A 25406-nucleotide genomic window follows, 5' to 3' on the forward strand; every position below is an offset into this window, starting at 1 on the left:
GGCCTACATTCGTTTTTGTCAATCTTGTTCTCTTTACATACCTATAGAAACTTTTACAGTCAGTTCTTTTATGTTCCCCGCTAGCTTACTTTCATACTCTATTTTCCCCTTCTTAATCAATCGCTTGGTCTTCCTTTGCTGAATTTTAAACTGTTCCCAATCCTCAGGCCTGTTGCTTTTTCTGGCCAATTTGTATGCTTCTTCCTTGAATCTGATACTCTCTCTAATTTCCCTTGTAAGCCATGGTTTAGCCACAATTCCCTTTCCACTCTTGCACCAAACAGGAATAAACAACTTGTGAAGTTCACCTATTCGTTCTTTAAAAGTCTGCCATTGGCTGTCCACTGTCTTTCCTTTCAGTAATGTTTCCCAGCCCATCATGGCCAATTCATGCCTCAAATCATCAGTTACCTTTATTGAGATTCAGGACCCTGGTCTCAGAATCAACAACATCACTATCCACCTTGATAAAGAATTCTACCATATTATGGTCACTCGTCCCCAAAGGTTCTCTCACAATTAGATTGCCAACTAATCCTTTCTCATTGCACAACACCAGTTCAAGATGGCCTGTTTCCTTGTTGGTTCCTCAGTGTATTGCTCCAGAAAACCATCCCGTATGCACTCCAGAAATTCCTCCTCTGTTGTATTGTGATAGGGGGGTCGTGTAGGCAGTCCTGATGGGTGGGCATGTCGGGATCACGATGGGGGGCATGTCGGGGGACAGGCAGGAGGGCCATGATGCCGGCGACCCATGTCAAGGAGGGGATGGGGGAACATGCTGCCGATGAGGGGGTCTCCCATTGCATTGAGAAATCAGGACGCCCTTGTGAAACAGCAACTGAGCACTCCGAGGCTGGACTCACCCCATCGCCCAGTATTGGGGCGAAACACCCAACTCTCCAATAAAGTGACTGAGTGTGGGAGGATTGTGATGCGGAGCGGGCCTGAGAGACTGTTGCGGATCATTCCATTATTCTTGCCATTATAACACTTGGGGAGTGATCTTACCGGCTCATCATTCCAGTCGATCAGCGTGGTGAGCAGGTAAAATCAGGCAAGAGGCCATAAATCGGCTTGCGCCGTTTCTCACTTCTCACGATGTTACCAGCCCCGTTCTTCTGGCAAAATCAGCCTTGCACCCAGGAAGAGTGCGAGGCTGATTTGAATATTCATTAGACCATTTCAATGTGATTGAGTCCCAGACGCAATCGTCCACGCTCACTTGTCCTTACTGCTCACCAGTGATAATCATGTCTGAACCCCACATGAAGGCCTCGCCAGAGAGCCCAGCCTCGGAGTGCTCAGTTACTGTTTCACAAGGGCGTCCTGATTTCTCAATGCAATGGGAGACCCCCTCATCAGCAGCATGTTCCCCCATCCCCTCCTTGACATGGGTCGCCGGCATCATGGCCCTCCTGCCTGTCCCCCGACATGCCCCCCATCGTGATCCCGACATGCCCACCCATCAGGACTGCCTACACGACCCCCCCTATCACAGTACAACAGAGGAGGAATTTCTGGAGTGCATACGGGATGGTTTTCTGGAGCAACACACTGAAGAACCAACAAGGGAACAGGCCATCTTGAACTGGTGTTGTGCAATGAGAAAGGCTTAGTTGGCAATCTAATTGTGAAAGAACCCTTGGGGATGAGTGACCATAATATGGTAGAATTCTTTATCAAGGTGGATAATGAAGTAGATGATTCTGAGACCAGAGTCCTGAATCTCAATAAAGGTAGCTGATGATTTGAGGCATGAATTGGCCATGATGGGCTAGGAAACATTACTGAAAGGAAAGACAGTGGACAGCCATTGAAGTCTCCTCTGGGTGGTCATGGGCACAGCCAGGCAATGCACCTTGGGAAATGCCAAGGGAATGGGGCCAGAAGGGGCAGGCCCATGACAGGGCGGCACCACAATGGGGTGGCAGGGGTGGAGCATACGGTACTCTGCATCTGGGATTGACCAGGGCGATGATTGGCCGGGAAGATCAGAGATGCGATCAGCCGGGGAGGAAGGGGCAGCGGTCGGCATTGGAGGGGATCGGGGCAGCAATTGGGTGGGGTGCAATGCCTGGTGGGGGAAGGGGGGGGGGCAATGTCTGGGGGCATGATTGGGAGAGTGGGGGGGTTTAATTCCCAGGGCAGCAATCGGACAGATCAGTTCACAATGGGCTACTGCACTGGGAGATCAGGGCACCTGTGCAATGGCACCTCTACAGCTTAGCAGCCAGCTTCCTGGCATGAATAGGCTCCACCCACTCCCCATACTGGGAGCTCACACAAAAAATGGGTGCAATTCTCTCCCATTTGCACACACATTTGACATTTCGAATTTTTTTGGTAAGATCGCCGTCTTAGAAACCTTTGGGGAAACGTCTGCCCCATGTTTCTGTAATGGCTATATAATCATGCCCATTAACTTCCATTTGTGCCATTAATTTATTTACTTTGTGCCAATACTATGTACACTTAAGTAAAGAGCCCACTAATTTTGCCTCTTTACCATTTTCTTCCACCTCTAATCCTATTTGTTACTGTTTTTTAATGTTTGTTTTGCTCATTTTATGGGATGTGGACATTGCTGGCTAGGCCGGCATTCATTTCTGTATGCTGTTCCTTCCTGTCACACTCTGGGTGAGATTTTCCTGCCTTGCTCATCCCTAAACTGGAAAATCCCGCCCGAGGTCAACGGACCTTTCCATGGTCCCCCCCTCGCCTTCTCCGATTCCTGTGGTGGGCGGGACAGTATAATTCACCCCTCTAGGTTTCATTATCTAAATAACTGCCTTGCAATGTGCATATCCTTTTGCTTTTTATACTTATGTATCCTCTCTCCGGAATCACACCCCACCCCTTCCCCCACTATTTAGTTCAAAGCCCTCCCTGACCAAGTTTCAAGGACAAATTACCCCTTTATTACATTCAGCAAAAACAAAGTATAATATGTTTGCGTTAAAAATAATAGCTGGACACTCCTTTATTCAATAGTCCCAATGCCAGGCAGACCAGTAAAACAGATCACAGAATACGTGTCCCAAAGAATAATCCTGGCTTGTTCATTACCCCTTCCCCATGGCACAGTACAGGCATTACATATCAATAAATGAAATAGGCGTTATTCACTAATTCTCGCTACTGCCACTAGAAATAGAATCATAGAATGGTTATGGAGAGGAGGCCATTTAGCCGTCACGTCTGTGTCAGCCCTCCGCAAGAGCAATTTAGCTAGTTTTACTCACTCACTCTGACTCCATAACCCTGCAATTGTTTTCCCTATGTGTACTTATCCAATTCCCTTTAAAAAGCCATGATTGACAATGGCTCACCACAGTCTGTCAGTGCATTCCAAATCATAAACATTCACTGTGTAAAAAGGTTTTGTGCTGCCTTTGGCTCTTTTGCCAATAACGAGTTCATACTCATGTGAAAATATGAACATCGTGATCATGAATACAGCAGCTGGGAGAATTCAGCAATGGACTTTGTGAAAGGAATCGTGGTCATTAATGAAATGCAGGATAAAAGTTTAGTTTATCAAACAGATTACCAGTTGAAAACCACCTGACTTTGGACAATTCATGCAATTCAGGTGGTTGGAGGATATACTCCCTATCAATTAGTCTCTGGGCAAAATCCCAATGTGTGCTGTGCGATGCTTCTTCTGCTTTAGAAGGTATTATAAGGTATATCATTTTTCTGCACATTTGCATGTTTTACATGCAGGGAGACAAATTCTCATCATGGCCGAGGTCACAGGGAAAATTCACAGATCACTGCGGCATTGCATAAGACCATCCAAAACCGATTTCAATCCAGGAGGTTTAGTATATCATAGAATCATAGAAACCCTACAGTACAGAAAGAGGCCATTCGGCCTATCGAGTCTGCACCGACCACAATCCCACCCAGGCCCTACCCCCATATCCCAAATATTTTACCCACTAATCCCTCTAACCTACACATCTCAGGACACTAAGGGGCAATTTTAAGCATGGCCAATCAACCTAACCCGCACATCTTTGGAATGGTGGTGAATCTCTGGAATTCTCTGCCCACTGAGGTGGTGGAGGCTACCTCGCTGAATATGTTTAAAGCGCGGATGGATGGATTCCTGATCGGTAAGGGAATTAAGGGTTATGGGGATCAGGCGGGTAAGTGGTACTGATCCACGTCAGATCAGCCATGATCTTATTGAATGGCGGGGCAGGCTCGAGGGGCTAGATGGCCTACTCCTGCTCCTATTTCTTATGTTCTTATGTTCTTATGTGGGAGGAAACCGGAGCACCCGGAGGAAACCCACGCAGACACGAGGAGAATGTGCAAACTCCACACAGACAGTGACTTAAGCCGGGAATCGAACCCAGTATACCGTAAAAAAAAATACAAAATGGAAAGCCGTGGTCGGATAATAGGTCATAGTTAATATATATGACAATCGAACCATCAAAAATTAATTCTTCATGATTAATCAGCAATAGTTACAAAATCCCAGAATCAGATGATCTGTCGGAAGTAAACAAGACATTTTGGCTGGAACTTTCCAGCTATTCATGCCATGGGATCTTCCGGTCTCGCCAATGGCAGACCACTGCCAGGGATTTCCTGGTGGCAAGCGGCACATTCAATGGGAAACTCCATTGACAATGGCGGGACCAGAAGATCCCACCGCTGACCAATGGCAGGCAGCCTCCACCACCCAAAACAGTTCAGTTGCATGGAAAATCCTGCTCCTTGTACCTCAATATATTGTGTTTTGCAATCAAGATCATGCAAAATAAGATGAGTTAGATTGAGGGGTGGATGATGCTAATGTTAGTAACAATTATACATGTAACATATTAACATGTAACATTATACATGTAACATAGCTATCACATCTACAGGCTAATTATTCAGAATCAGTACTTGGGTGACAGATATTCCTGAGGGGTTCAGTGAATGGAGGGAATTGATAATTGTGGGGTGTCCAGGAAAAGTTCAAATGTTGGTCGATTGTTCAGCATGATCACCAAGAAACAAGGTCTATGGAATGAAAGACTGGATGGAATGAAAAATAAGAAAGCTCAGTGCAAGTACTGAGTCTGGAAGTGACATTTATAAAAATGATTCCATGGAACGTGAGCATTAACTGGCCTTAAGCACATGCAGACTTGCCTTTCAACTTCGGCCTCTGGATTCTCAAGCTCCATAAAATTGTCCTTTATCTGCAGGAATGTGAAGCCATGTCTGTGAACAAAAAAAACCCAAATAAAATCATTAAACATCCATAAAATAATAATTTAACCATCTTATAGATAAAATCAACCCATCATGGTACAGTAATGCACCCATTATTTTTCTAGACTGGCATATTGCAAATTGACAATCAAATGCAATAATCTGTGAGGATTCGGATAATAAAGCAACTATAAAGCTATTGGATTGTTGTAAAAGGCCAACTGGTTTATCAATGCCCTTTAGTTAGAGAACCTGTCGTCCTTAACTGGTCTGAGCTACACCTTTTCCCAGTCCAAAATCAAAACATCGGAATTGTGACAGGTGGGGGCACTTTATTTAGCACAAGTCAAAAACTCAATTTCCCAACAGCAGGAAGACAACACGGATTGGGATTCTCCCAAAAAAATTCTAAGTGTTGAATGTGCATAAAAACTGGAGTAACTCCCACTGGTTTTTTTAGTGGGATTTTCAAAATGAATCTCCCACGCTCTGTGCGCTGCAGATTGCCTCAGGGAAATTCACACTGAAAATCCAGGCTCAGTGGGGCCTGTCCGATTGCTGGCCTCCCGATTGCTGGCCAGCTCGATCACTGGTGAGCACAGCAACCCTCCATCGCTGGCCGTGCGACAACGCCCCCCCCCGATCGCTGGCCTCCTGATGACCCCACTCACCCCCACCAGCCCCAATCTCTCTGACCCACCCCAATCAGCCTGTTCCCTCATTCTGCCACTGATTCCAACTGCAGAGTGGCAGTGGACTCCCCCACCCCCACCGATCTCCCCCCATCTCCAAAAGGCCCCATCCCCTTGGGCATTGTCACTTTCTCCCTTGGGCAGTGCTGGGGGGAAGGCTGGCAATGCCCAGAGGGCACTCCCCCCAAACCCTCAACCTCATGGATGGCCTCCATTCACTCCAGCGGGGTCGGGCCGCCAGTTCCCCATTAGCGGGAAGCTGTTGCCACCCCTGTTGGAGTGAATCACTTCTGGCGAGGGGGGAGAGGCTAGCAGGCCCAGAGATTTCAGTCCCGGGCCCGCTAATTATATCAAAATGCTGATTGTAATATTTAAATTAGCTCCGTACCGATGTCCGAGACGTGCGGGGGATAGAGCAGCGCAACAGGCTGGGAGAATCGCCCCATGGAGGTTTGCTCTACTAACTTTCAAGGCAGGTTAAAGGTGGGTCAGGCTTCCGTCGACTAATATCGAGAACTCCATTTGTATTCATTTGCAACTCATAAATGCTCATTAAAAAGCCAACTCACAGGAATCACACTGCCTCATCAAATTAAACTCCCCGCCAGTGGGTAATTACAACCCTCTGTTTCATGACTGTATGTAAGTGGAGCACACCTGGCAAGCTGCACTTCATCCACAACTTTGTGGTCAGTAGATGCTGCTGCTGTCTTCCTTTTAAACCCTCAGTGCTACATGTCGGGTGCTTGTAGCACAAGTTGCTTCACATCTGGGTATGAACGGCTCAACCTGCGGGGTGGAGTAATATGGAGGCAGGACTGCTTTGGGAGGAGGGGGGCAGGATCAGAGGGAGGGGTGGGGTGGGTGTGTGGAGGTCAAGAAGGGTGAGACAGAGGCAGGATGAGGTGTGCTGGTCGAGGGGATGGTGTAGGTCCAGAGGGGAAGGGTGAAAGACTGTCATAGAAGACAAAGAGAAGCGATGGAGAGGTGTTTTTCAGAATGGAGATCTGTAGCTAGTGGTGTTCCACAGGGATCGGCGCTGGGACTTCTATTTGTTTGTAGTATGTATAAATGGTGTTTATTTATTAAAGACCCCCAGATAGTCAGCGGGAAATTGAAGAGCAAATATGTGCGCAATTCGCAGAGGGGTGTAAAAATAATAAGAGGGTAATTATATTAGGTGATTTCAACTTTCCCGACATTAATTGGGATAACCATCATGTTAAGGGCTTAGATGGAGTAGAGTTCTTAAAATGTATACAGAAAAACCTCTTTGGTCAATATGTAGAGGGAAGGAGCTGTGCTGGACCTAATTCTGGGGAATGAAGCTGGACAGGTGGCTGATATGATGGTGGGGAGCATTTTGGTGATAGCGACCACAACATGGTTCAATTCAAATTTGTTATGGACAAAGAAATAGACAAGTTGCAGAAAAATGTTTTGGATTGGGGGGAAGAGTAGATTTTAACAGAATTAGGCAGGATCTGGCCAAGGTAGACTGGAACGAGTTACTTGTGGGGAAATCTGCAGAAGAGCAGTGGGGGGTGTTCAAAGATGAAATGGGGAGGGTACAGGCCCAACATGTTCCCTCTAGGGTAATAGGAAGGTGGAACAAACCCAGAGAACCATGGATGACCAGAGACATTCAGGATACAATGAGAAGGGAAAGAGAGGCTTTTAACAAGTATAAGGGAGTAAGTCTACGGAGGCATTAGTGGAACACAGAAAGTGCAGGATGGAGCTGAAGAAATCAATTAGGAGAGCAAAGAGGGGATATGAGAAAGTTCTGGCTGGTTAAAGTAGGGAAAATCCTAAGATATTCTATTAGTAAGAGGATAACCAGGGAAAAAGAAGGGCCCATTAGGGACCAAGGGGGAAATCTGTGGGTGGAGGCAGAGGACATTGGTAGGGTGTTAAACGAATATTTCACATCTGTCTTCACCCATGAGAATGAGGAGGTAGTTATGGAACTCGGGGAGAGAGTCTGTGAGGCTCTAGAGAAAATTATCATAGGGAGTGACAAGGTATTGGAGGCATTGGTGGGCTTAAAAGTGGACAAATCTCCAGGTCCGGATGAATTGTGTCCCAGGCTGTTGTGGGAAGCAAGGCAGGAAATTGCAAGGGCTCTGACCCAAAATTTTAATTCATCCCTGGCCATCAGGCAGGTACACGCAGTAAGAAGTCTCACAACACCAGGTTAAAGTCCAACAGGTTTATTTGGTAGTAAACGCCACTAGCTTTCGGAGCGCTGCCCCTTCGTCAGGTGAGTGGGATTTCAGTTCACAAACAGGGCATATAAAGACACAAACTCAATTTACAAAATAATGGTTGGAATGCGAGTCTTTACAGGTAATCAAGTCTTAAAGGTACAGTCAATGTGAGTGGAGAGAGGGTTAAGCACAGGTTAAAGAGATATGTATTGTCTCCAGCCAGGACAGTTAGTGAGATTTTGCAAGCCCAGGCAAGTCGTGGGGGTTACAGATAGTGTGACATGAACCCAAGATCCCGGTTGAGGCCGTCCTCATGTGTGCGGAACTTGGCTATCAGTCTCTGCTCAGCAATTCTGCGCTGTAGTGTGTCGTGAAGGCCGCCTTGGACAATGCTTACCTGAAGATCAGAGGCCGAATGCCCATGACCACTGAAGTGTTCCCCAACAGGAAGAGAACACTCTTGCCTGGTGATTGTCGAGCGTTGTTCATTCATCCATTGTTGTAGTGTATGCATGGTCTCCCCAATGTACCATGCCTCGGGACATCCTTTCCTGCAGCGTATCAGGTAGACAATGTTGGCCGAGTTGCAAGTGTATGAACCGTGTATCTGGTGAATGGTGTTCTCACGTGAGATGATGGCATCCGTGTCGATGATCCGGCATGTCTTGCAGAGGTTGCTGTGACAGGGTTGTGTGGTGTCGTGGTCACTGTTCTCCTGAAGGCTGGGTAGTTTGCTGCGGACAATGGTCTGTTTGAGGTTGTGCGATTGTTTGAAGGCAAGAAGTGGGGGTGTGGGGATGGTCTTGGTGAGATGTTCGTCTTCATCCATGACATGTTGAAGGCTCCGTAGAAGATGTCGTAGCTTCTCTGCTCTGGGGGAGTACTGGACGACAAAGGGTACTCTGTCCGCCGTGTCCTGTGTTTGTCTTCTGAAGAGGTCGGTTTGATTTTTCGCTGTGGCACGTTGGAACTGTCGATCGATGAGTCGAGCGCCATATCCTGTTCTTATGAGGGCATCTTTCAGTGTCTGGAGGTGTCTGTTGCGATCCTCCTCATCCGAGCAGATGCTGTGTATACGGAGGGCTTGTCCGTAGGGGATGGCTTCTTTAACGTGTTTAGGGTGGAAGCTGGGGAAGTGGAGCGTCGTGAGGTTATCCGTGGGCTTCCGGTACAGTGAAGTGCTGAGGTGACCGTCCTTGATGGAGATGCGTGTGTCCAAGAATGCAACCAATTCCGGAGAGTAGACAGGTGCCAGAGGACTAGAGAACAGCTAATGTGGTCCCACGAGACAAGCCAGGGAATACAGACCAGTGAGTCTCATGTCTGTGGTTAGGAAATTACTGGAGAAGATTCTGAAGGAGAGAATCTATCTCCATTTGGAGAGGCAAGGTTTGATCAGGGATAGTCGGCATGGTTTTTTCAGAGGGAGGTCATGCCTAACAAATTTGATTGAATTTTTTGAGCGTGTAACCACGTATGTGGATGAGGGTAGTGCAGTTGATGTAGTTTACATGGATTTCAGCAAAGCCTTTGACAAAGTCCGACATGGGAGACTTATTAAGAAGGCTAATGCACATGGGACACATGGTGATCTGATAAGGTGGATTCATAATTGGTTTAGTGGTAGGAGACAGAGGTGGTGACAGACGGCTGCTTTAGTGACTGGAGGCCAGTGACCAGTGGCGTACCACAGGAATCCGTGCTGGGCCCCCTATTGTTCATCATTTATATAAATGACATAGATGACTATGCGGGGGTTGGATCAGTAAATTTGCCGATGACACAAAGATTGGCCAGTGGTTAACAGTGAGGTTGGGTGTCTTGGGTTACAGGAAGATATAGACGGGATGGTCAAATGGGTGGATAAGTGACAGATGGAATTTAACCCTGAAAAGTGTGAGGTGATGCACTTTGGAAGGAGTAATTTGACAAGGAAGTATACTCTGAAAGGTCTGACACTGGGAAGGTCCGAAGAACAAAGGGACCTTGACTTGTTTGTCCATAGGTCTCTGAAGGCGGAAAGGCAGGTTAATAGGGTGGTGAAAAAGGCATATGGCACACTCACCTTTATCAATCGGGGTATAGATCACAAAAGCAGAGAGATCATGATGGAGTTGTATAAAACTTTGGCAAGCCACAACTGGAGTACTGTGTGCAGTTCTAGTCACCACAGAACTGTGAATGACGTGAATGCACTGGAGGGGTAAAGAGGAGATTCACCAGGATGCTACCTGGGATGGAACATTTAAGTTATAAAGAGAGGTTGGATAGGCTTGGGTTGTTTTCTCTGGAGCAGAGAAGACTGAGGGGTGACCTGAATGAGGTGTTCAAGATTATGAGGGACTTGGACAGAGTGGATAAGGAGAGCTGTTCGCCTTAGTTGAAGGGTCTGTTACAAGGGGACACAAGTTAAAAGTGAGGAGTAGGAAGTTTAGGGGGATTTGAGGAAAAACTTTTTTACCCAGAGGGTGGTGACAGTCTGGAATGCGCTACCTGGGAGGGTGGTAGAGGCGGGATGCCTCACATCCTTTAAAAAGTACTTGGATGAGTCCTTGGTACACCATAACATTCAAGGCTATGGGCCAAGTGCTGGCAAGTGGGATTAAGTGGGCAGGTCAAGGCCTTTCATGCATCGGTGCAGATGTGATGGGCCGAAGGGTCTCTTCTGCACTGTGGGATTCTGTGATTCTGTGATCTGGAGGAAACTGTGGGGGATCTGATTAGTAAGTTTGCAGATGACACAAAGATTGGTGGAGTTGCTGATAGTGCCAGGGCTGGTCAGAGGATATAGATAGCTTGTAGACTTGGGCACAGAAATGGCAGATGGTGTTTCATCCAGACAAATGCGAGGTGATGAATTTTGGAGGATCAAATTTAGGTGTGAATTATACTGTAAATGGCAGAACCCTTAGGAACATTAACATACAGAAGGATCTGGGCGTGCAGGTCCACAGTTCTCCAAAGGTGCAACACAGGTGGCCAAGGTGGTTAAGAAGGCATATGGCATGCTTGCCTTCATCAGTCAGGGCACTAAGTACAAGAGCTGGTAAATCATGTTGCAGCTATATAAAACCTAGATTCGGCCGCATTTGGAGTATTGTGAACAGTTCTGGTCGCCACATTACCAGAAGGATATGGAAGCTTTGGAGTGAGTGCAAAGAAGATTCACCAGGATGTTGCCTGGTCTCAAGGGTGTTGGCTATGAGGAGAGGTTGAATAAACTAGGATTGTTTTCGCTGGAAAGACAGAGGCTGAGGGAGATTATGAGAGGCACAGACAGGATAGATAGTCAGAGGCTTTTTCCCAGGGTGGAAGTGTCATTTACAAGAGGGCACAGGTTCAAAGTGAGAGGGGGAAAGTTTAAGGGAGATGTGCAGGGAAAGCTTTTCACGCAGAGAGTGGTGGATGCCTGGAACACACTGCCAGAGGTGGTGGTGGAAGCAATCACATTAGCAACATTTAAGAGGCATCTGGGTGGGTACAAGAATAGTGAGAGAATAGAGGGATACGGACTGAGTAAGGGCAGAAGGTTTTTTTAAAGTTTTGTTAGGGCATCATGATCAGCACAGCTTGGAGGGCCGAAGGGCCTGTTCCTGTGCTGTACTTTTCCTTGTTCTTTGTAAATATACATCAGTATCCAGAGGTCAAAACAGACTCTGAAGCCTTACCGTTTACAAAATACCATCCCTACCCTTGCTCCTGAACCATTTTGAGCCATTTTAAGTTGTCTGGTACCTCTTTACACCTTCAACCAAGGCAATCTCATCTGGCGAAGAGGAAATGTAAACTGAGGATCTTCCATTCTGGTGCTGTTTCTGATAATCAGTCTGGTCCTCCCTCTTAACCTGGACTGTATGGCAAAGACACAGTGCACGGAAAAACAGCTCCTTTCTTTCCTAGAAGTAACACAACAAAGTGAATGATGGACAATGAAACAGTGACAGGACAGATCGATGACCCAAATTTGCTGACATGGCTAATCATAAGTGTGTCCGATTTTCACACTTCTATCATAACTAATCAGAAAGGATTTTTATCAGAGCTCAAGTCTAGGATTTAATGTGGCCTTAACTATTTTCACCGTGACTCCAAAGATGTGGGACGGAATTCTCCCAAAAAAATTCTAAGTATCGAATTTGCATGAAAACTGGAGTAATTCACGCTGCTTTTTTCAGTGGGAGTTCAGACAAGAATCTCCCACACTCTGTGCACTGCAGAGGCCACCAGCGTGAATATCATTAAATTTCAGGGGCAGGGCCTATTCCCACCGGAGAGGCTGAAACCAGCACGCTGAGCGGGCTAGTGCGCATGCACCGATGTGTCAGTGCCGAGATCGCTGCATGCGCAGTGGCCCCGCACTGACGGCCTCTCGATTGCTGGCCAGCCCCGCGATCTCCGCAATGCCGCTCTCCGTTCCCCCCCCACCCCCCGGCCCAATCGCTGGCCCCCAACCATTCGCGGGCACAGCCCTGACTCCCCTCCGCCTCCAGTCCCAACCCCCCCCCCCCCGATCTCCAACTTCACCCCACTGCAGTGTCGACCCCCCACCACCCCCCCAGCAGGCTGACCATCCCTCCCCCCCCCCCCCCCCCCCCCCCGCCCCGGCTGACCCCCAGCCCATTCCGATAGTTGGCCTCTCTTCTTCCCCCACCGATCTTGACTGCAGAGTGGCAGCGGAACCTCCCAACCCCACCGATTGCCCCATGCCCTGCCCTGAGGTTCTGCCCCCTTGGCATTGCCCAACAGACATAGGGCAGTGCCAAGGGGCCCAGGCTGCAATGACAGGATGCCAATGCCCAGGGGGCACTACTCCCCAGCGCCCAACCCCCCCCACCCCCACCCCCGGGGTGCCCCAATTGCCCCCTCTTCACTCTAGCAGGGTCAGGTCACTAGCTCCCTGAAGGTGGGGAGCCAGTGTAATCACCACTGGAGTGAAACACTCTGACAGGATGGGAGACGCTAGTGGGCCCAGAGACTTCAGTTCCGGGTCCACTAATGATATTCAAATAATATTAAAATAACCATTTAAATGGTCTGTGCGTCTCCCTGCTGATTTCCAGCGTGGATTAGACACAGCTGGAAATCCGGCGCTGGGAGACACAAGCAAACAAATGCTCGGGTAAACCCTGCGAAACAGCCACCGCGGGATTCTCCTGGCTCACTGCAGCAGGATGGGAGAATTGTGACCGTGGCATTTAGCAAAACCTTGATATCAGCCCTTCCTTCAGCTTGTGTTTAGTATGCCAGTATGAATGGTACAAATATAGCAGTGATGGCTTGTATTGTGAGCTTTCTCAGCCAGATCTACCTTCCACCTATTCGCTTCCCAACATCCCCTCTTTGCTTTGAGTATTCCCTCCCTCATTCATGCACCCACTATTCACCTTTGATGTTCTTTGTTTTAAGCTCTATTTCCACATTCAATCAACATGTCTTTGCAACCTAAAACTGCGCCATAGTCAATCAAGAATGGTCAAAAACTGATTCCAGGATCGATGGAAGTTTTGATCAATGTTTTATAATATTGACAGAGAAGGGTTGACAGGTAACCGCTGCATGAACCAGTTACTCTAACTTCAACAATCCCAAAGTGAGGGGTGGAATGAAAAGTTACTCGTCCATTAAGACACTGCTGCCTCAAGTGTGATGTCACTGTTACTGGCTTTGCTCTCGAAGCAGAAATAAATCCAATTCAACAGACAGAATAAGTTAATAAAACAAGTACTAAGAATGCAAAAATAAAGTTTCCTAATCTGCCAAACATTAATCGGTAAAAAATTAGGGGGAACAGAATTAGGAATGTTAATGGCTGCACCGGATCTGACCTGACCCAGACTGCCCTGCACTCCTCAACTCAACATGCACTCATCAACCACTGCAGCCCAAACAACACTTTCCTACTCAAGCTACACTCCTCTCCTTGCACTGCACCACCAACTAACTCAGTTCTGCTTCAGGAACCTCATCATAAAATATACCAAATGTAATTGGTTTTCTGATCTCTGATGGGCAACATTTTTATGATTTGTTTATTACCCATACCTGGGCACCTGTCATCCCAGCACAGCTAGACACTGGCACTTACACCACAACTGATCAACAGCTGGTTAGATACACTCTGGTGCCAGCCTGCCGGTCACATCTGGCCACCAGCCAGTCAGCCACATATAGCCAGCCATACCAGGTCCCCAGCACACCAGCCACACCTGGACCCCAGCCTGCCAATCACACCTGGACCACAATCCACTGGCTACATTCAGTCACCAGCATAATCTCAATTCATGCCCACCAACCTGACATTGGCATCCACCTGACCTCAGTGTCAGCCTAACCTTGGCACCACACCAACCGCAGTGCCAGCCAAACAACCTGACTTTGGCTCCAGCCACCATAGAACACAGAACATAGAACAGTACAGCACAGTACAGGCCCTTCGGCCCGCGATGTTGTGCCGAGCTTTGTCCGAAACCAAGATCAAGCTATCCCACTCCCTAACATTCTGGTATGCTCCATGTACCTATCCAATAACTGCTTGAAAGTTCCTAAAGTGTCCAACTCCACTATCACAGCAGGCAGTCCATTGCACACCCCAACCACTCTCTGAGTAAAGAACCTACCTCGGACATCCCTCCTATATCTCCCACCATGAACCTTATAGTTATGCCCCCTAGTAACAGCTGCATTCACCCGAGGAAATAGTCTCTGAACGTCCACTCTATTGCCCTTATCATCTTATAAATCTCTATTTAGTCGCCTCTCATCCTCCTGCGCTCTAAAGAGAAAAGCCCTAGCTCCCTCAACCTTTCCTCATAACCTACCCTCCAAACCAGGCAGCATCCAGGTAAATCTCCTCTGCACTCTCTCCAATGCTTCCACATCCTTCTTACAGTGAGGTGACCAGAACTGCACACAATATTCCAAATGTGGTCTCACCAAGGTCCTGTACAGTTGCAGCATAACCCCACGGCTCTTAAACTCAAACCCCCTGTTAATAAACGCTAACACACTATAGGCCTTCTTCACGGCTCTATCCACTTGAGTAGCAACCTTCAGAGATCTGTGGATATGAACCCCAAGATCTCTCTGTTCCTTCACATTCCTCAGAACCCTGCCGTTGACCCTGTAATCCGCATTCAAATTTGTCCTACCAAAATGAATCACCTCGCACTTATCAAGGTTAAAGTCCATCTGCCATTTTTCGGCCCAGTTCTGCATCCTATCAATGTCTCTTTGCAGCCGACAACAGCCCTCCACCTCATCCACTACTACACCAATCTTGGTGTCATCAGCAAATTTACTGACCCACCCTTCAGCCCCCTCCTCCAAGTCATTGATAAAAATCACAAATAGCAGAGGACCCAGCACTGATCCCTGTGGTACACCGCTGGTAACTGGTCTCCAGTCTGAAAATTTTCCAACCACCACTGTCTTCTATGAGATATCCAGTTACTTATCCAATCGGCCAAATTTCCCTCTATCCCACACCTCCTTACTTTCTTCATGAACCTACCATGGGGAACCTTATCAAACGCCTTACTAAAATCCATGCATACGACATCAACTGCTCTACCTTCATCTACACACTTAGTTACCTCCTCAAAGAATTCAATCAAATTTGTGAGGCAAGACTCTTCACGAATCCGTGCTGACTATCACGGATTAAGATGCATCTTTCCAAATGGTCATAAATCCTATCCCTCAGGACCTTTTCCATTAACTTACCGACCACCGAAGTAAGACTAACCGGCCTATAATTACCAGGGTCATTCCTATTTCCTTTCTTGAACAGAGGAACAACATTCGCCACTCTCTAGTCCTCTGGCACTATCCCCGTGGACAGTGAGGACCCAAAGATCAAAGCCAAAGGCTCTGCAATCTCATCCCTTGCCTCCCAAAGAATCCTAGGATATATCCCATCTGGCCCAGGGGACTTATTGACCCTCAGGTTTTTCAAAATTGCTAATACACCTTCCCTCAGAACATCTACCTCCTCCAGCCTATCAGCCTGTATCCCATTCTCATCCTCAAAAACATGGTCCCTCTCCTTGGTGAACACTGAAGGAAAGTATTCATTCATCGCCTCTCCGATCTCTTCTGACTCCATGCACAAGTTCCCACTACTATACTTGACCGGCCCTAACCTCACCCTGGTCATTCTTTTATTTCTCACATAAGAGTAAAAAGCCTTGGGGTTTTCCTTGATCCGTCCCGCCAAGGACTTCTCATGCCCCCTCCTAGCTCTCCTAAGCCCTTTTTTTAGCTCATTCCTTGCTACCTTGTAACCCTCAAGCGACCCAACTGAACCTTGTTTTCTCATCCTTACATACGCTTCCTTTTTCCTCTTGACAAGACATTCAACCTCTTTTGTGAACCATGGTTCCCTCACTCGGCCATTTCCTCCCTGCCTGACAGGGACATAACTATCAAGGACACATAGTATTTGTCCCTTGAACAAGCTCCAATTTTCATTAGTGCCTTTCCCTGACAGTTTCTGTTCCCATCTTATGCTCCCTAATTCTTGCCTAATCGCATCATAATTACCCCTCCCCCAATTATAAACCTTGCCCTGCCGTATGGCCCTATCCCTCTCCATTGCAATAATGAAAGACACCAAATTATGGTCATGATCTCCAAAGTGCTCTCCCACAACCAAATCTAACACTTGGCCCGGTTCATTACCCAGTACCAAGTCCAATGTGGCCCCACCTCTTGTCGGCCTATCCACATATTATGTCAGGAAACCCTCCTGCACACACTGCACAAAAACTGCCCCATCCGAACTATTCGACCTATAAAGGTTCCAATCAATGTTTGGAAAGTTAAAGTCACCCATGACAACTTCCCTGTGACCTCCACACCTATCCATAATCTGCTTTGCAATTTCTTCCTCCACATCTCTATTACTATTTGGGGGCCTATGGAAAACCCCCAACAACGTGACCGCTCCTTTCCTATTTCTAACTTCAGCCCATATTACCTCAGTAGGCAGATCCCCCTCGAACTGCCTTTCAGCAGCCGTTAAACTATCCTTGATTAACAATGCTACTCCTCCACCTCTTTTACCACCTTCCCTACTCTTACAGAAACATCAATACCCCGGAACTTCCAACAACCATTCCTGTCTCTGTTCTAACCATGTCTCCGTAATGGCCACAACATCATAATCCCAAGTACCAATCCACGCTCCAAGTTCACCTACCTTATTCCGGATGCTCCTTGCATTGAAGTAGACACACTTCAACCCACCTTCTTGTCTGCCGGTACACTCCTGCGACCTTGATACCCTCCTCAGTATCTCACTACACTCAACACTGGCTTCTGGACTACAACTCGATTTCCCATCCCCCTGACAAATTAGTTTAAACCCCCCTGAAGAGCCGTAGCAAATTTCCCTCCCAGGATATTGGTGCCCCTCTGGTTCAGGTGCACCCCGTCCTGTTTGTACAGGTCCCACCTCCCCCAGAATGTGCTCCAATTATCCATGAAACTGAAACCCTCCCTCCTACACCATCCCTGCAGCCACGTGTTTATCTGCACTCCCTCCCTGTTCCTCAACTCGCTAGCACGTGGCACCGGCAACAAACCAGAGATGACAACATGGTTTGTCTTGGTTCTCAGCTTCCACCCGAGCTCCCTAAATTCCTGTTTTAAATCCCCGTCCCTTCTCTTACCTATGTCGTTGGTACCTATGTGTACCACGACTTGTGACTGTTCCCCCTCCCCCTTAAGGATCTTGAAAACACGGTCCGAGACGTCACGGACCCTGGCACCCAGGAAGCAACATACCATCCGTGAGTCTCTTTCGCTGCCACAGAACCTCCTATCTGTCCCTCTAACTGTCGAGTCCCCAATAACTGTTGCTCTCCTGCTCTCCTCCCTTCCCTTCTGCGCCACAGGGACGGACTCAGTGCTGGAGATCCAGTCACCGTGGCTTACCACTGGCAGGTCGTCCCCCACAACAGTATCCAAAATGGTATATTTGTTGCCGAGGGGAATGACCACAGGGGATCCCTGCACTGACTGCCTCCTCCCTGCCCCTCTCACTGTCACCCATCTATCTTCATTCTTCGGAGTAACTACATCCCTGAAGCTTCTATCTATGACCACCTTTGCCTCCCGAATGATCCGAAGTTCATCCAGCTCCAGATCCCTAACACGGTCTTCAAGGAGCTGGAATTGGATGCACTTCCTACAGGTGTACTCAGCTGGGACACTACAGGTGTCCCTCACCTCAAACATCCGACAGGAGGAACATTGCACTGCCTGCACTGACATCCCTGCTAACTTCCCTTAATAAGAAACGAAAAAGAGAAACAAAAAGCTTACCTGCTCTCACTCCGAGTCCTTTTTTTTAAGGTTAGAGGAGGGGGGAGGGTGGGAGACTCTAAACTGATATTAAACCCAAACAACTGAGATTAAATCCAAACTGAGATGAAACCCAAACAAACTGATATCAAATCCAAATAACAAGTTCACCAACCTGACCTTGGCACCAGCTTAACCTCAGCGCCAGCCTGACCACGGTGCAAACCGAACTTAGCACTAGCTTGACCTCAGCATCAGCTTGACCTCAACACCAGCCTGACAGCCTGACCGAGGTTCTAGCCCGCTCGCCCAACAGTGCTACCAGTCCTCACGGTGTAATGTTCAATTCAATATCTTTAACTTTGAAGTGGAAACCATTACAGATATGACAATGGTGTCTGTTATTGAGAGTTGAGCCACTTCACATGGCAGACTGCCTGATCATTGATAGCAGAATCTTATAGCACACAAGTAGGCTGGTGCTAGTTCTTTGACAAAGCTACCTATTTGTCCTATTTGCTTGTTTTTTTCCAAGTCCTATAAATTTCTCCTTTTCACATATTTACCCAATTCCTTTGGAAGTTAATTTTGGATTTGCTCCCATTGGCCTTTCTGGCAGAACGTTCTAGATCAGAATAGTTTTAATCTGCAACAATATCTTAATTTTATCTCTGTATGAAATTGTGACTTGGCCCTGCCACTGGGATGTTTAAAGTTTCACTGTTAGCTCGTGTCTGGGAATGCTGTAATTTAATGGCAAATTAAACTAGCACAACTAATTGCACTGCTAAAAGGATCAACTGGTTTTTGAATTATAAATCGCACTTGTATCTTGATTGCAACACAGATCTTGTTATGTATCTGTATTTGTTCCTATTGGCTCATTGTGGAGCGCTGCTGTTGCAATGTGGTAATGTATGCAAACGGAAGTGATGTCATGAAATGAAGAGTGGGAAACAGAGAGAGAAACAGCAGCCATGGAAGAGATCACACACCACAAATAAAGTTCCGTTAGTTTTTAACCCAGTGTTTCCAAGTATCATGTCTACAAATACACAACAAAAACTGACAACCTGATCAAGGTGTACAAATTGTGAGAGACATGGACAGAGTGGATAAGGAGCAGCTGTTCCCCTTAGCTGAAGAGTCAGTCACGAGGGGGACATAGGTTCAAGGTGAGGGACAGGAGGTTTAGGGGGGGATGTGAGGAAAAGCTTTTTTACCCAGAGGGTGGTGATGGTCTGGAAAGTGCTGCCTGGGGACTTTTTCCAATTTTCCGTTCAGTATTTGGCAGTGACCTTCACAAATCTCTTTCTTAGGTTAAGGCCATTGCATAGGTGCCTGCACCTCAGAATATAAGCCAGTTTGTTTTTTCCTGGGATTGGTGAATTATTAGGGAAGATTTGTTCTTAGTATCAGTTAATGTTTACACTAAATGGTCAGAGGTCACTGATGACATCTACCTCATCTGAGGAGACTGTTGAGAAGCTGAGGGAAGTATGTAGCCACTTTGGATTTCCTGAACAGCTGGTAAACGATAACAGACCTCAATTTGTCTTGCAGAAATTTAAGAACTTCCTACAAGAAAACCGTATTCAACACATGACTTCCACACTGTATCACTGTGCTACTCATGGACTATCAGAACACTTCATCCAAACCATGAAAACCACATTCAAAGCACCCAAGGAACAAAATTCGCTTAACAAATTCTTGCTGACCTGCCGAAATACCACACATTTTACAACCAAGACCTCTCGTGTCTTACTCATGATGAAAAGGTAGCTGTGTTCCATATCTGATCTTTTAAAACCTCCAGAAACTGAGGAGATTGTGCGACAGCAACAATAAGCACAAGTGGAATGGCAGGCAAGCAACGCAAAACACAGACTTTTCCACCAAGGACAAGTTTTGACTCGGATCCACTCCACAGGCAGAAATGGGTTCTTGCCACAGTGCAGATTGGACCTGTCTCTTAAGCTGCCCAGACCAGAGATGACATGATCCAGAGGAGACATGTGGACCAGTTATTGACTAGTAAAACAGATCCGCCAATAGCGGAACCTGTTGAATATTCAGGCGGCACAGCGGTTGGCACTGCTGCCTCACAGCGCCAGGGACCCGGATTCAATTCCAGCCTTGGGCGACTGTCTGTGTGGAGTTTGCACATTCTCCCCATGTCTGCGTGCTTCCAACAGTCTGAAAGACGTGCTGGTTAAGTGTATTGACCATGCTAAATCCTCCCTCAGTGCACCCGAACAGGGGGGAAGAAATGTTATATATTTGTTCCTACTGGCTCATTGTAGATCCTGCTGCAGTAATGTATACAAAAGAAAGTGAGGTCATGAAATTTAGAGTGAGAAAGAGAGAGAGAAGCAGCAGCCATGGAGGGTGGCACAGTGGCACAGTGGTTAGCACAGCACCAGGGACCTAGTTTCAATTCCCGGCTTGGGTCACTGTCTGTGTGGAGTCTGCATGTTCTCCCCATGTCTGCGTGGGTTTCCTCCGGGTGCTCCGGTTTCCTACCAAATTCCAAAGACGTGCTGGTCAGGTGCACTGGCCTTGCTAAACTGCCCATTAGTGTACCCAAACAGGCGCCAGAGTGTGGTGACTCGGGGATTTTCACAGTAACTTCATTGCAGTGTTAATGTAAATGTATTTGTGACACTAATAAATTGACTTCAAGACACCACAAAAAATGTTCTGCTTGTTTTTAACCCAGTGTTTCCAAGTGTCATATCTCCAAATACACAACAGATTTAATTAAGTTGGATAGCTATTGTTCGTTCAAATTCTTTATATTGCCTCCTTTTATCTCTGACCTGTTACTGATAAAACTAATTCAAATTAATTAGCTTAGATGCCAAAAGATTTAACAAAACTATTCATTCAGCTATGCATCTAAATGGGGCTATTTATTGTTCAATGTCTTCACCTTTGTTTCAGCTAAGTCTTTGTGACTGAGCGACAGTGTATTAAATCACTATGATGAGTGGTTGTGTATCCAAGAATGAAATAAATTGAACAAAATAAGACATTAAGGTATCAAGAGTTATTAAGACAGGAACGCAGAGTTAATTTAGACTTCAGTCATGATCCTATTGAATGGCAGAGCGATCATATGGACGCCTCCTAGTTCTTATTTTCTGCACAAAAAATCATGCGTTGAGAAAGCTGCTGCAATGTCTAAGTGATCTGATATCATCAGCTCAATATTTTCCTCTAATCTGATTCCAAATTACAACCTTACCTGGTCAGCTATTCCAGCAGGAGCGTCAATAAAGTCAATTGCTGCATTACTGTAAAAGCTTTGGCCATTAGATATAGAGTGCTGCACATGGACATGGCCATCGATGCAGCACTCAATAAACTCCATATTATTCTCAGTCAGCGTTCCTGTTTTATCTGTGAAAACATATTCAACCTATAACAGAAGCAGAAAAATATTAGCCAATTATTAGCAAAATTATTTATAGGATGAGAACCAGCAAAACAATTTAGCATGAACTAATTCATACAATTGGTACTTGATTCCCCATCGTCAAAGTTAGTGGATCATGTTGCTTAGTTTAATAGATCTCAGTCTCATGTCCCTAGGAATCTGTATCTGACTCTGAAACTGAGCCACCCAGAGCGCAGGTCTGCTGGACGACTGTGTTTAACAATCATGCAAATACCTAACCTGCAATCCTTACGCAGACCACTGGAGGGCGGAACAAAACATTTGTAAAAGTTTTTCAACGTGGAACGTGTTGGTCACTGCCGCCTCTTCCCCCAGCCCCCCCCCCCCCCCGCACCGCAGCACAGCCCCTCCCACACCCCCACAGCACAGCCGCACCCCCCCACAGCACAGCCGCACAGCACTCCCCACACAGCACAGCCCCCCCACCCTCCACCCAGAACAGCCCCACAGCACAGCACCCCCCACACAGCACAGCTCCCCCACAGCACAGCACCCCCACCCCCCACACAGCACAGCGCCCCCACACCCACAGCACAGCCCCACAGCCCCTCCCACACCCCCACAGCACAGCACCCCCCAGCTCCCACACAGCACACCCCCACAGCACACAGCCCCTCCCACACCCCCACAGCACAGCACCCCCCATCCCCCATACAACACAGCCCCACAGCACCCCCCCCACAGCACAGCCCCCCCCCCACAGCACAGCCCCCCACCCCCCCCCACAGCACAGCCCCACAGCACAGCCACCCCCCCACACCCACAGCACAGCCCCACAGCTCCTCCCACACCCCCACAGCAGACCCACAGCACACAGCCCCTCCCACACCCCCACAGCACAGCACCCCCCACCCCCACACAGCACAGCCCCACAGCCCCTCCCACACCCCCCACACTCCCACAGCATAGCCCCACCCCCCCACAGCACAGCCCCCCACAGCACAGCCCCACAGCATAGCTCCCCCACCCACCCCACAGCATCGCCCCACACCCCCCCAGACCCCCACAGTATAGCCCCCCCACACCCCTCACAGCACGGCCCCCACAGCATAGCCCCCCCACCCACTCCACAGCATAGCCCCACACGCCCCCCCAGAATAGCCTCCCCGACACCCCTCACATCATAGCCCTCCACCCCCCACACAACCCTTCATAGCACAGTACCCCACTCCCCCTCGTCCTTCATAGAACAGTCCTCCCCCCATCTCATCAATCTTTGCTATTCCCCCATGCCTCACCCATCCAACATCCTCCATCCCGAATCACGCTCCCAACCTGCACCCTCCCTCACCCCAGCCTCTGAGAACCCTTCAACCCTGACCACCCTCCCTGCCCCCGCCCCCATCTCTGTCCTTCCTCATTTCAGGCTCCCTCACGGACGATCTGGGCCCTCCGCTGTTCTCAGACCCCCAGGTCACCACCCATTTTAGGGCTGAAGTAGAATCTCCAATACGAGGTGATTAAATCAACAAACCTGCCCCAATTCTTCATTCAGGTCCGACGTGTTCACTATTGGCCCCTCACAAATTTCATTGTCAAACATGTCCTCGTCCCAAGAAATGAAATAGGAGCCCAGAAACTTTTGCATTTCCACAGTGACGTACATGGAGACCGGAATGATATAATTGAAAAGGACCATGAAGGCCAGAAAATCTGTGAATGATGACAGGAACTAGAAGAAAAGCAAAAATGAAATTTGGAAAGATAAGATTGCTCCTCTCAATAAATTAGGCAAAAATATAATTAAGAAAATTATAATTCTGCACTTTATCAATAGATACATGAACGGGTTGGACTTTCTGCTCACGATCAGTGGATCTGAAGGGCAGCTCATTAAATCCAGTCAGTGAAACACCCACTACTGAGCAATCTGTTTCTGCTCTCACCACACTTTTACCAGCAATTGATGCCCCGCAATTGGCACTGAATGGATGGCAGTAAAGGCCCATGCCAAGTGCCCAGCCCAACATGTTTCCATTCATGAGCTGGTGGCGGACAGGGGGGTGAGATCTCTCCTTAATGCCACTCACCCCCAAGGTGCCACACTCCCTCCAGAGCCTCTCAAACCCCAATTCCCATTCCCCTCACGAGGCCTGCCTGCCTTCCATCCATCAAGACCCCCAAACACTTTGGAAATTGTGTTCCAGTGCACCTCATCTCCTCAAGTCCCAAGTGCAGTACCAGCAGTGGCCATGGTTCCCTCTGGGCCTGCTTGTATTGATTAGTGCTGGCACCTGTTTGCCCACTTGGTGAGCCATTGGTAATGGGACTGCTTATATCTGCCTGTCGTCTGCTGCTTCTTCTATACAGGCAGGCCGTAGTTTTACTGGGATGATGCTGATTCCAAAATAAGAAGAATGTTGCGATTTGATTTCACCCCTTGATACATCTGGCAGAAACAGTGGCAACATGAGTGTGAAGTGGGGGAGGGGGGGCACTGATGGAAGGGTGGGGGTAAAGAGGGACTGGGTGTGAATGGGGAGTGAGGGTAAAGGGGGAGTGGGAGTGATGGGAATGGAGTCGATAGGAATGGGGATAAGGAGTGAGGGCGATGGGGGGGTGGGGTCGGTGGGGGAGCGGGGTCGGTGGGGGAGCGGGGTCGGTGGGGGAGCGGGGTCGGTGGGGGAGCGGGGTCGGTGGGGGAGCGGGGTCGGTGGGGGAGCGGGGTCGGTGGGGGAGCGGGGTCGGTGGGGGAGCGGGGTCGGTGGGGGAGCGGGGTCGGTGGGGGAGCGGGGTCGGTGGGGGAGCGGGTTCGGTGGGGGAGCGGGGTCGGTGGGGGAGCGGGGTCGGTGGGGGAGCGGGGTCGGTGGGGGAGCGGGGTCGGTGGGGGAGCGGGGTCGGTGGGGGAGCGGGGTCGGTGGGGGAGCGGGGTCGGTGGGGGAGCGGGGTCGGTGGGGGAGCGGGTCGGTGGGGGAGTGGGGTCGGTGGGGGAGCGGGGTCGGTGGGGGAGCGGGGTCGGTGGGGGAGCGGGGGCGACGGGGGTTTGGGGGTGACGGGGGTTTGGGGGCGACGGCGGGTGGGGGCGACGGCGGGTGGGGGCGACGGCGGGTGGGGGCGACGGCGGGTGGGGGCGACGGCGGGTGGGGGCGACGGCGGGTGGGGGCGACGGCGGGTGGGGGCGACGGCGGGTGGGGGCGACGGGGGGTGGGGGCGACGGGGGGTGGGGGCGACGGGGGGTGGGGGCGACGGGGGGTGGGGGCGACGGGGGGTGGGGCCGACGGGGGGTGGGGGCGACGGGGGGTGGGGGCGACGGGGGGTGGGGGCGACGGGGGGTGGGGACGATGGGGGGTGGGGGCGATGGGGGGTGGGGGCGATGGGGGGTGGGGGCGATGGGGGGTGGGGGCGGTGGGGGGTGGGGGCGGTGGGGGGTGGGGGCGGTGGGGGGTGGGGGCGGTGGGGGGTGGGGGCGATGGGGGGTGGGGGCGATGGGGGGTGGGGGCGATGGGGGGGTGGGGGCGATGGGGGGTGGGGGCGATGGGGGTGGGGGCGATGGGGGTGGGGGCGATGGGGGGT

At 49.1% G+C, this 25406-nt stretch overlaps 1 protein-coding gene across 1 annotated transcript in view; it reads right to left on the bottom strand.

The window, feature by feature from the left end:
* Window positions 1-25406, bottom strand: part of atp11a (ATPase phospholipid transporting 11A) — a gene marked incomplete at its 3' end in the record, with an annotated part of 232999 nt that overhangs the window by 85851 nt on the left and 121742 nt on the right. The window contains exons 12-15 of the mRNA XM_078222717.1: window positions 23368-23565; window positions 21681-21854; window positions 11861-12021; window positions 5161-5232 (exon numbers count right to left, since the gene is read on the bottom strand). Of these exons, the coding sequence (XP_078078843.1) occupies window positions 5161-5232; window positions 11861-12021; window positions 21681-21854; window positions 23368-23565 (605 nt within the window). The remainder of the gene's footprint in view (window positions 1-5160; window positions 5233-11860; window positions 12022-21680; window positions 21855-23367; window positions 23566-25406) is intronic.

The sequence above is a fragment of the Mustelus asterias genome, chromosome 10 (genome assembly GCF_964213995.1).
Source record: "Mustelus asterias chromosome 10, sMusAst1.hap1.1, whole genome shotgun sequence".
NCBI lineage: Eukaryota > Metazoa > Chordata > Chondrichthyes > Carcharhiniformes > Triakidae > Mustelus > Mustelus asterias.